This window comes from Caretta caretta, chromosome 6 (assembly GCF_965140235.1).
Source record: "Caretta caretta isolate rCarCar2 chromosome 6, rCarCar1.hap1, whole genome shotgun sequence".
Lineage (NCBI taxonomy): Eukaryota > Metazoa > Chordata > Testudines > Cheloniidae > Caretta > Caretta caretta.
Genome location: NC_134211.1, coordinates 18,883,622 through 18,895,883, shown reverse-complemented (window position 1 = coordinate 18,895,883; position 12,262 = coordinate 18,883,622). Strand labels below are relative to the sequence as shown.

Here is a 12,262-nt window from a genome sequence, read left to right as displayed (position 1 = left end):
TGGTATTGTCACCCTTACTTCTGCATTGCTGCTGGCGACAGTACTGCCTGAAGCTGGGTGGTGGGAAAGAGGCGGCTACAGCCCTTGTGCCCATCTCTGAAGGCAGTGCCGCCGCCAGCAGCAGCACAGAAGCAAGGGTGACAATACCAGGCCACCCTTACTTCTCTGCAGCTGCTGGCGGCGGTGCTGCCTTCAGAGTTGGGCAGCTGGAGAGCAAATTTCACAGGGGAGACCTGTTTTCACAGTCCATGACTTGATTTTCATGGGTGTGAATTCGGTAGACCCCTGAGTACAGTAGTTTCCAGCCGTGGACATGTAGCAGAGATTCAAGGTTTTGTGACTGGTACCTTAAGCTCTGTGTTTTCGTGACGAGCCTTGTGCTAGGCCTTAGTGTGGCACTGCTGCTTGCATGCAATTCAGTTGTGTGCCTTCTAAACCCCCATGGACCTTGGTACATTCCAAACCCCAGCCTCATGACTGACAGAGGTTTAGAGCATCCAAAGTAATCCGTGATGTGGTTTGGAACATATTCAGTTGAGTTGGAGGCTGTGAGCGCACAGCCAAAGGGTGTTTAAAGTAGTCATGTTGCCTGACTACTTTAGGAAATGCTAATTTTGTCCATATTAAAGTCTCTTTTTAAATCCTCTGAACCAGGCCATGTTTGGACCTGGCTCAGCCCATGATGTATATTATGTGAGGAGCAGAAAGGCATAGACATAATCTAGACTCCAGTTATTTGGGAGGCCTCATGATAGATGGAGTCGGACCCCTTTGCTTTTCCTTAATTGACCAATCTTGTGCTTTTTCACTCTGGTATATTGAAATAGGTCGGAGGCATTGTGGGTAGTGTATGTTTAGTCCTGGTGTGAAACTTCAGCCTTTCTTCTCTCAGCTTCCCACCATCCAAGGAGGAGATGCACACACTCTGCTTTATACTTGCAGCTTTAAAATTGCACGCATTTGGTAACATTAAGATGATTTCCTTTCCCTTCCATAGCTTCTCCTCTTCTGCTTTTCGCCAATCGTCGGGATGTCAGACTGGTGGATGCTGGAGGAGTGAAGCCGGAGTCCACTGTAGTGGTCAGTGGCTTAGAAGATGCCGCTGCGGTTGACTTTCAGTACTCACAAGGCGTCATTTACTGGACAGACGTGAGCGAAGAAGCCATCAAGCAAACGTACTTGAACCAAACTGGGAATGTAGTGCAGAATGTCATTATTTCTGGTCTGGTTTCTCCGGATGGCCTGGCATGTGACTGGATTGGGAAAAAGCTGTACTGGACGGACTCGGAAACCAATAGGATAGAAGTTGCTAATCTCAATGGAACGTCTAGAAATGTCCTCTTCTGGCAAGACCTTGACCAGCCAAGGGCAATTGCCTTGGATCCAGCACATGGGTAAATATTAACCTGACTCTGCATGGCTGCAGTGTCACAGTTGCTTTGTGAGGGATTTTTGGCTCTGTAAAAAGAAATATTATCCCTTGTTTCAAATAAGCTCTTGTTTCAGATGCTACTTTCTCAAGGTATTTTATTGCTGAACATATGTTTAGACTTAAATACAATGTGGCAAGGAATGACAACACGGATACAGAGCCAAAATTAAAGAGTGTGTGTGTGTGTGTGTGTGTATATATATGCGCACATATAATAGCCAAGCTTAGGTGCCAATGAAAATACTCAATCAGTAAGAGTCTTACTTTTCCACTTTGCCTTAATGTTGTAAATTTCTATTCCTGCAGTTAACCTGTCTGGTAAGTTAATAGAACTCTTGTTTGGGTTATGATGTGTGTGGTTTTCTTTTTTTAATGCATGTAGACAGCAATGTATGTAAATCTCCTTTAGTCAAAACAGGAATTCTCACATGCTTTGCTTTGGTAAACAAAAGCAGTGTGTTGAAGTCGTGATTGTCATCTAATTATATAAGTGCTGGCAGGTGAATGAACCTGGTAGAGGCCCCAACGTCTAGATCAGGACCCCATCATGCTAGCACTGTATGGACATATAGTATGGCGGGGTGTCTCTGCCCCAAAGAGCTTACAATCTAAATATATACAATCTAAAAATATACAAAATAGGCAAAGGAGGGGGGTGCGTGGGGATGTGTGTGTGTGTGAGAGAGAGGAAACAAGCACAAATGAGCTGAAATGACTTGCCCAAGGTTACGCAGCAAGTCAGTAGCAGAGCCAGGAAAGCATTCAGGTCTTCAGAATCTTAGTCCAGTGTCCTATTCATTGGATCAAACTGCCTTGATGGTGCTTCCGCCTGCAGCCATTCCTTGCATCCTGGTGCATTGCCAGTGTGGACAAAAAGAAATGTTGAAGCTGCATGGTTGCAGCTCGTCCTGTCAGCTCTTTCCACACACAGTTCTTTGTGAGGGGTCACTTTATCCTTCTCTTCTAAATTAAGCAGCTCCTACATCCTTCCCCTCTTTAAGAAAGTCTCTAGCACGAGCCAAAGCACACAATAGATTTGGGCTCTTTGTGAGAGTTGTTGAGGGGAAAAAATAGATAGGTGAGTAGAATTCAATATAAAAGTAATGGAATTTCACTGCTTTTCAGTAACACAGAAGTGACTGGCAGTGAGCTGGGAGAGAATCAGTCTCTGCAGAGCCTGTCTTTTGAATTGAGTGTCTGGAGTAAAATATATAATCTCCAAAACACAAGCAAAAGAAAGACAGGAGCAAAGAGAGCTTGGTGTTGTGCTGTGGCCACTTACCATAATACAAGCTGGAGTTTTAATGCCCCCTCAGTAGCAGTCCCACGTACTAGACTCTTTTGAGACCAAAACAGGAAGGAGGAACATTTATAATTAACATGCAAATTACATTCTTCCTAAGCGCGGTTGCTCACACCCCCAAAAGAAATCCAAACCACAATCATACCAAGTGATGCTCCAGCCACCACTGAGCAACTGCTATTCTCTAGATGACTGGTGGATGCCAGGCAGGCAACCACAGCCCTGTGTGGTGGGGAGAAAGGAGTGAACTTGCTGGGCTTGGATGGCTTCTCCCAAAGGGACCTGTTCCTCTGGCCCTTGGTGCAAGGAGGAAACGAGAAGTCAGCAATGACACACAAGTGCACCAGTCTAATGGAAGTTCTTTTAAAACAGTCATGAACTTGGAAACCGCAAAATAAAGCAGTGATGCACCTCATTTGACAGCGCCACTGAGGTGTGCTGGTGCTCGCTGCGGTAAGGGTGTGTGCTTCAGGCTCTTAGATGGCGCAGGAGAGTGCCCCCTGTTGCTTCCTCTTGCCATGTTCCTGCAGCAGTTTGAGGCCATCGGCACATGTGCACAGATCCTTAAAAAGGACAGACACACCAGGGGGAAAGAGTTTCAGTAGAGCCTGAATGGAATGTACGTTTTGCAAAAATGCTTGTGGAATCCTGCAAAATCTTGCCATTTTCAGAAAGCGCTTTTCATGGGGGGAAACCGTTCCCTCTCCCTGTCCTCCTGCCCCCGAGCTGGTGGTATGTGCATCAGCAGTCTGGTAAAGCCACAGTTGAAATGAGCGCTGTGCGTGGTGGCCATTCTGTACTGGGTTATAAAACCCAAGCTTGGAAGTGTAGGCATGCTAAACTCACTGCACGCTGTTCAGGTGAGGCTCAGCTCCCCCAGGAAATGGCTGACTGCCAGAGAGCGCAGTTTGCTGGGTAGGCGGTCCCCTTTGCAACCTTTGCTTGGCAAACATTGGAGGGGGGAAAGCTAGACAAGATGAAATGCAGCTTAAACTGCCCTTGGGTGGGGCTAGGTGCAGCTGTAAGCTAGTGGCTATAGCCTTTTTCCTCTGGAGACTGGGATTCAAATCCTAAATAAAGATTATAGGTGCAAATGAGTTTGGCTGTCTCTAGTGATCCCTCATAGGCGTGTCACCGCTTCACTCTGCTCAGAAGAGGCCTAGAATGACTCTCAGGAGTATGGCAGGTCAGGACTGAGGTTGTAGGGGTGCCTGCATTCTGCCTAGTGCTCCCTTGTAGTTTCATGTTTCCCAAACCTACTTAGAAAAGGGATCCCAGACTTAAAGATAGTCAGAAACCCTGCATGTGTGTGTACGGGAGGGGGAAAAAAACATGACAGAGCTTTTAGGTATCGTTGAAATGCATTTAATGTCGAAAGAGAGACAGCATCCTGGAGAGAGACTACATTTTATTCATATAGTCAGTGCTTATACTCAAGCCTAGATCTTAGTTTTTCTACCGTTAACTCCTATCTTAAGTATACAGAGTTGGTATGGACAGTGTTAGATCATGCCCGTGTGTGGGTTATACCAAAGCAGAGGAGCAATGAATCTTAAATGATACTATGTTACAGGACCTAAAGATAGAAGCAAAAATGTGTATAAAACGGGGGATACTAGTGATGCTATCCTCTGGGACAGAGGTTCCCAGTCTTTCCAGACTACTGTATCCCTTTCGGGAGTCTGATTTGTCACCCCCATGTTTTGTTTCACTTAAAAACTACTTGCTTACAAAATCAGACATAAAAATACAAAAGTGTCACAGCACACTATCACTGAAAGGTTGCTGACGCTCTCCTTTTTACCATATAATTCTAAAATAAATTGGAATATAATTATTGTACTTATTCAGTGTATAGTATATAGAGCAGTATAAACAAGTCGTATGAAATTTTAGTTTTGTACTGACTTCACTAGTGCTTTTTATGTAGCCTGTTGTAAAACTAGGCAAATATCTAGATGAGTTAATGTACCTCTGGGAAAACCTGTGAGTACCCGCAGGGGTACATGTACTCCTGGTTGAGAACTACTGCTCTGGAAAACTGCCCAAACTAATTTTAGGGAGGTTGCTTGGTATGCCTAGTAACGTAAAGAAAAAAAAAGTAGATAGAAAGTGTTGCGTGTGTGTGCATGTGTGCACATGCAAAGATTGGGAGATCATCTGAGTACAGGAAATTAGAAGCAGTACAGACCACTTAAAATGTAAGAGGAGAACTCAAATGTGCTATCCTTTGAAAAGGCAGTGTGACAAAATTAGCTTAAAGAGCCTTTCATTTAAAGGGCCCACCAATGTGGATTTACTATCAGAGCTGATGAGAAAACAAATTGTCAAAAACTGGAAAGGATACGATAAGAAATCCTGGATCTATTAAATCTGCCTCAGTACATATCGCAATATGCAGATCCTACAGAACCCGTTGGAGCTGTATTTTTTTTAAAAAGTAAAACTTCAATTTCAGTAGGAAGATGCAGTTAGCAGAGGTGCAAATATCTTGAACGGAGGTGGAAAGGGCCGTAAACAGTTTAAATCAGGAGTTCTCTCAGCCTTGGGATGCAAACAGGTTTCAGGAGAGGTGTGACCATCCTTCCTTTCTTACTCTTTCATTTAAAAAAATAGCTTCTAGATCGTCTGAACGTGAAGAGAACTTTGAGAGTAAAGCAGTGCAATGGGGCCCAAATCTGCAGACAGCCTGGAATAGTGCTTCTAAGGTGGATTCAAACTTGGGGCATTGTGACCTCCTAACAGACGTCGGTGTCGCAGCCACTATGTTCCTTCTGTGTTTCCAAATGGGAAACGGGACCTGGTGTGGCAAATGACTGAAGGGAAAACCAAGTAGCTTGGTGATCAGTGTGCAAGTTGCTATTTAACAATGTTCATTGGTCTATTTTCAGTAAACGTGGGAGTACCATCATTCTGGGTATATTAAAGAGCCCTGGATGAGATCTAATATACGCAACTAGTCTGTGCTAGTTACACAGGTGCATATGTGCTTGCAGGCTCAGCACCATGGTATGGAATTTTGAATAACTGAATGCTCTGGAAGGTTCTAGCACATACATAAATAAAGTTTACCAAAGGTCTGGCAACCTAGCCTCCCAGGTGCTAGAAAACATATTTCTCTTGGGCAGCCAATGTTGTTTTCATGTTCCCTGATTGCCTCTTGTTCATAGACTATACCAGTGGTTCTCAACCAGGGGTCTGGGGGCTGCGAACAGGTTTCAGGGGGGCCTCTAAGCAGGGCCAGACATTACAGTCGCTGGGGCCCAGGGCAGAAAGCTGAAGCCCCACCGCATGAGGCTGAAGTCCAGGGCCCTGAGCCCCACCACTTGGGGCTGATGCTGGAGTCTGAGCAATGTAGCTTTGCAGGGGCCCCTGTGGCATGGGGCCCCAGGCAATTGCCCTGCTTGCTACCCCCTAACACCAGCCCTGGATCTTATATGCAGAAAACCAGCTTTTATGGCAGAGGTGGGCTGTGGAGTTTTTATAGCATGTTGGGGCTCTCAGAAGGGAAAAGGTTGAGAACCCCTGGGCTATACCCCCATGCTGTTGTAAACAGGGAGTAATTCTCCAAAAAATGGTCACTGCTTTAAGCAAGAAACACAGAGAACGTTGGGCTGAAGCTGACGAAAAAAATAATGGGAGATACCAACATCAATTTGAATTATAGCCTGTGAGATAACAGAGATGTGTCTTACTCTCTTGATCCTTCTACCCTTTCCCTGATTCTGGAAGTGATGATCAGGGAGTGTTTCCAAATTCCTTTCTCTCTGGAAATTGTGTTTTAAGGCCAACACCTAGAGACTGTGTCGGACCATATGTGTGCCTGCATGTAAAGATTAAAATAAATCCTTCAAAGAACTAGTGAAAGTCATTAAACTCTTGTAATCAGTACAGGATTTTCTAATGCACTGAGACAGTATATTAATAATATACAGCTGTTTAATACGTAATATAGCATTCTTTCCCATGCACTTCAAAGCCTGCTTGTTGGATCCCGTTTGTACATACATGGTATCTAAGGAGAATGACGAAGTGGTAAACAGATTGTTTTACTTACTTTAAAATTGGGCACAAGTTGTAAAAGGGCAGGTGGAGTGCAATGGATTAGTGAGTGCACTGGTATTTTGTTTCTAAACATCCAAATTGAAATCCCAATTTAGGCTATAAGTGAAGCTGAGTTGTCTTCAATGGAAGATGTATGGCTAAATTTTCTGCACTGCTTTGAAAAAAATCTCAACCATCATTTGCAGTTATATTCTTATTAGGTGTACAGCGGGTGGGGATTCAGGATCAGAAGCTTCACAAAGGACTCTAACTCTCATTTCCTGGTTTTCATATATTTTTGTTTCTGTAGAATTACAATGTAATAATATGACTTCAAATTAATGGGCGAGGATTTAAAGTTTTTCCTCTATTGTAACAAAAGGAAGCTCTCAGATTAAAACATGTTTTTTAAAAAAAAAATGCACATTCACATCCTAAAGTAATGCGATGACCCTGGATGGAATGGGTTGTTGGCAAGGGGGACTGAACCTATGACCTCTGGATCTAAAACATGAACCTTTGCTACCTGCACTAATCCACCAGTTTGAAGGCTGTAGTAGACTCATAAATCTTGATATGTGGAATGGCTATTGGAGGAGGACAAAGTTCCACTTGTGTTAGTGTGGGTTGCACAAGGTATTTCCTTCTCAAAGGGAAAGGTTCATAGGATCTGAGCTTGACCTGCAAAAAATGCTTGTAATCTAAATGGAAAGGACCAAGTATATCTCATTTTAAAACACAAACTTACCCCATCTCTCTAGTGTAGTGCAGCTAAAAGCCAACAAACCCAGCCTGTAGCTGTTTTGGTGTGGCTCACCACTGCATTTGCCACAGCATTTAAACACATTGTCCAGAGCTGTATTAGTGATTGATGCTGATATACTAAGGTCCTAATCCAGCAAAGAATTTATGTATGTGCTTAACTTTAAGCATGTGGGTAGAAGTCAGTGGTGCTACTCACATATTTAAAGTTAAGCACATGTTGAGATGCTGTGACAGGTTGAGACCTAACATATGTCAGCATGGTAAGGTAAACTAACTCATCTTCCTCAAAACGCTCCTTAAAACTCTCCTTTGCTGCGAAGCCTACAAAAAGACTTGACAATAGTTAGGCTGCTGGTGCATTAAAACCACTGCTTATCAGGCTGACCAATATTGTTTCCTTGTACTCCCCTATGTGTCTGTATCCATCTCTTCTCTTTAGATAGTGAGCTGCTTGGGGCAGGGAATGTCTTTTTGTTCTGTTTCAGAGTAGCAGCCATGTTAGTCTGAATTCGCAAAAAGAAAAGGAGTACTTGTGGCACCTTAGAGACTAACCAATTTATTTGAGCATAAGCTTTCGTGAGCTACAGCTCACTTCATTGGATGCATTCAGCTGTAGCTCACGAAAGCTTATGCTCAAATAAATTGGTTAGTCTCTAAGGTGCCACAAGTCCTCCTTTTTCTTTTTGTTCTGTGTTTGTACAGCAACTAGCGCGGTAGGGTCCTGGTCTGTGACAGGATCCTCACCCCAAAATAATCAAAGTAAAGTGCTACATACAATGTAGCAACCTACAGACAATGTAGCTACAGACAATGTTTTGACAACCTACTGTGAAGCTAACTTTAGTTCCATTCAAACCACTGGGGGAACAGGAGTGGCAAAAAAAGAAAATCAGTAGAAATTCCAGACTTGTAAATATTACAAATGCGGGATAGAAAAAAACATTTAAAAACTGTAGCAGAAAAGGGTTCCTTTAAACAATGTGTGCCATTACTGATGGCAAATTTAAATTATAGTTAAAATGAAGGAGATGTGCCTTTTGAATGAAACTATTTTGATTACAGTGCTTCCTGGAAAGGCAAAGATTAGCTTATTCAGTACATAGATGTCATTAATAAACTTTGAGTATAAAACTATTTTGAAACTGTTGGCTAATTGATTGATATAGGGTAATTGGGATGAAAGTATGAAAAGCAGAGTTGTTTGTGAATAATGTAAGAAAAGTAGTCAACTATAACATTGGTTACAAGTCCTATATCCAGCCTTCTGATACGGCTGTAATCTCTCGATGCTAAAAAGCTTTTGATATAAAGTATGGCCGTATAGCTGCAGACAGCAGTATACTAGAAGAACTTGCAGTTTTTCATTTGTTTTGCTGGGGAAGGTACTTATTCACTCTTGACTTCAGTTAGGTGCCCTTGATATGGTGACAGTCAATCTCTGTAAATATCAATTTCGTTTTTCTCTTTAATTTCTTTTCCCCACTCTCTTTTCCCGGGTGTGAACAGGTGACAATTTCAAAAACACCCACCACTAAGCATAACTCATGGTTCAGACGTAGGGTAAAAAAATTGCATTACAGCGAGGTTGAATGGAAATTGCATGGAGAGGGGAGAAAATGCAGGATAGTAGTCTCCTCCCCATAGAAATGCTATCCTCCACAAAGCTCTGCTAGGGGATACCAATGTTACAAGCTGTCACTGGTTCATTACCCTAATAACTGGACACTGTCCTAATTATTGAGAGCTTTGATTGCCTTTAAAAATTAAACCTCTCATGGTTTTTAAACCGCAACATACACCACTATTTGTTTTGACTCTGCACTGCATCCTTTTTTAAATAGGAGTGGCAAAGAGGTTGTTCTGATGCATGAAAAGTGGCTTTGGGTACCTGCTGCCCATTCTCTGCTTATGATACAATGGTAAGGAGGTAAAGCTGGGGTTCTGCACTGGGTTCTGCCATCAGCTCCTACTGCAGAAGACGCCAAAGAGACAGAAGCAGTAGAAGCCAATATTCTTAAAGACGCAGTTCTGAGTTCTCATTAGGTATTGTGCATAACTGGAACAATTAGAGTAGGGAGGGGTTGACTGGCCACAAACTTATATTGATTTAGTTAAACGTGCAAATTCCTGTGTGAACACTTAGTTCAGTTAGAGTGACTTACAGTAAGTCCTCGCTTATCATTGTAGTTATGTTCCTGAAAAATGCTACTTGAAGTGAAACGATGTTAAGCGAATCCAATTTCCCCATAAGAATTAATGTAAATAGGGGGGTTAGGTTTCAGGGAAATTTTTTTCGCCAGACAAAAGACTATATTTTATCTATCTATACACAGTATAAGTTTTAAACAAACAATTTAATACTGTACACAGCAGTGATGGTTGTGAAGCTTGGTTGAGGTGGTGAAGTCAGAGGGTGGAAGAGGGTGGGATATTTCCCAGGGAATGCCTTGCTGCTAAATGATGAACTAGCACTCCCCTGAGCCCTCAAGGGTTAACACGTTGTTAATGTGGCCTCACACTCTAGGAGGCAGCAGGAATGGAGGGAGGGGAGACAGCATAGCAGACAGAGACAGAGACACACTGTGTGTGTGTGTGTGTGCGCGTGAGAGAGAGAGAGAGAGACGAGCATTGCCCCTTTAAGTAGGCTGACTCCACTCTAAATACACTGCCTTTTTAAGTAAATCAGCAAGTTGAGACAACCGCTGCTGCCAGCAAGCTCCCTCAGTCCTGAGCCTTGTCGTGTCTGTCTCTCCCCCCCCCACTTTGTGGAAATGGGGTAAAGGAACGGGGGTGGGGGGATACCCTGACATTAGCACCCCTCGTTTTCCCCCCCTCAACTTTGCACAGCAAGCAGGAGGCTCCCGGGAGCAGCTCCAAGGCAGAGGGCAGGAGCAGCACATGGCAGTGGGGGGAGGGACAGCTGAACTGCCCAGCAATTGGTAGCCTGCTGGGTGGCTGCCACTCAGGGAACTTAGGGGAGCGGGAAGCTAACAGGGGGGCTGCCGGTCCACCCTGCTTCCAAGCCCCCACTGGCTAGCTCCAACAGGCTGCTCTTCCTGCCAGCAGTGGACAAAGCAGGCGGCTGCCAAACAACGTTATAAGGGAGCATTGCGCAACTTTAAATGAGCATGTTCCCTAATTGATCAGCAATGTAACAGAACGTTAACCAGGACGACTTTAAGTGAGGAGTTACTGTATTTTGGTTTAGCTAAAGTGAAATAAAACTGGTTTATACTGAAATGAGTTTCCACACAGCCTTTTGAACTAATGTACCTAATTCAGTATAAAATTGCACTGCAAGTTAAACTGGTGCTGCTCTGTCTGTAGAGAAGCCCTGAGCCACTCAGCACCTCCTACAATACATTAATCTAATGCTCTTTACTTTAGTGCCTCATTTCACTCCTCTAAGGCATATCTTAATAGATTAATGTCTTTTGATGTGCTGCCACCTCATATGGATTTGATTTTAAGTTCCATTAATGATGAGTTTGAGCTAAAGAGAACTGTTACCTCTAGAAAAATGCAGAGTAGTGCCTAACGGTGGTTTGTGACTACTTCCCGTAAAGCTTTTGTTTTAGGAAGCACTGAAGCAGAAATAAATTAAGGATGGTAGCAGGGTCTCTCTTACAGGAATATGATACAAAAAATGAATTCTACTTTGAATTGCAGATTAGTTCTTTCAGGACAGATGACACTCCCCTCATGAGTGCCTCCTGTTGGCTGGGTGTGCAATCCTTTTTCCCTCCTGCTCCTGGCACCCTCTGGAGGTTGCCAACCTAACTAGGCAGGTCTTCAGTGGCTCAGTCCTCTAGCCTGGTCACACAGTCAAAAGTGAGCCCCTTTCAGGGGTAGCAAAAGTCCAGCAAGCTACCTTCCCTCACCAGGGTCTTCAGCCTCATCTCTGGATCCTGTAAATCCTTCTCCAAAGCCCTGCTCCAACCTGCGAGTTTTAGAATTGGTTTGTTTAGTGACTGACAAGATACCTGCTTTCTGCAAAAGGCTTTTCAGAAAGAATTAAAAAAAAAATAAAAATCAGATTGTACACAAGGGGGGAAAGTGCTGACAGTAGTTTAATAAGAATACCACGTGTGGATGGAAAATAAATCAAAAATAGATCAGATTTTATTTCATAGCAACAGTTCAGTTCTTTCTCACAGTCATATGCACATATGGTATTCATGGTAGATGCTGAATTCAAGGCCTACTGCCCGGAGTGAGTTGCTCAGCCAAGAGCTATGTCTTTTTCCCCTAAATCTTTATTCTCTTTTATTGTCCTTTATAAATAAAAAGGGTGTGGTCTAGTGGTTTGAGTGCTGGACTGGGAGCTAGGAGCCTCCTGAATTATGATTCCATTTCTAACACGGACTCACTGTGTGGCCTTAGATAAATTTCCAGTCTTTTCTTCCCCAATTTTCACATCTATGAAATGGGAGTGATATTTCTGTACCTCACAAGGTTGTTGAGAGACTTGGTTAATGTCTGCAAATTGGGGGGGGGGGGGGGAACAATGCTCTTTAAATATAATTATTCTTTATCACATCTCAGAAATCTCAAGGGAAAATACTCAGTAGCACGTCGTTCATGGTATCTTCTCTGCTGAGCATTGACCGTGAAGCTCATTTTACAGGATCACTCAAACTATGAAGCCCATTCTCAGTGGTCTTGTCAACTATTTATAACTTTCCTGTTTTTATAACTTTTTTGGCGGATTTCTTCTT

General features: G+C 43.3%; 1 protein-coding gene across 2 annotated transcripts in view; it reads left to right on the top strand.

Moving 5' to 3' along the window:
- The window catches only part of LRP5 (LDL receptor related protein 5), a 250,104-nt gene that overhangs the window by 50,647 nt on the left and 187,195 nt on the right, over nt 1–12,262 (top strand). For both annotated transcript variants that reach the window (XM_048852536.2, XM_048852537.2), the window contains exon 2: nt 998–1,394. In XM_048852536.2, coding sequence (XP_048708493.1) covers nt 998–1,394 — 397 coding nt within the window. The remainder of the gene's footprint in view (nt 1–997; nt 1,395–12,262) is intronic.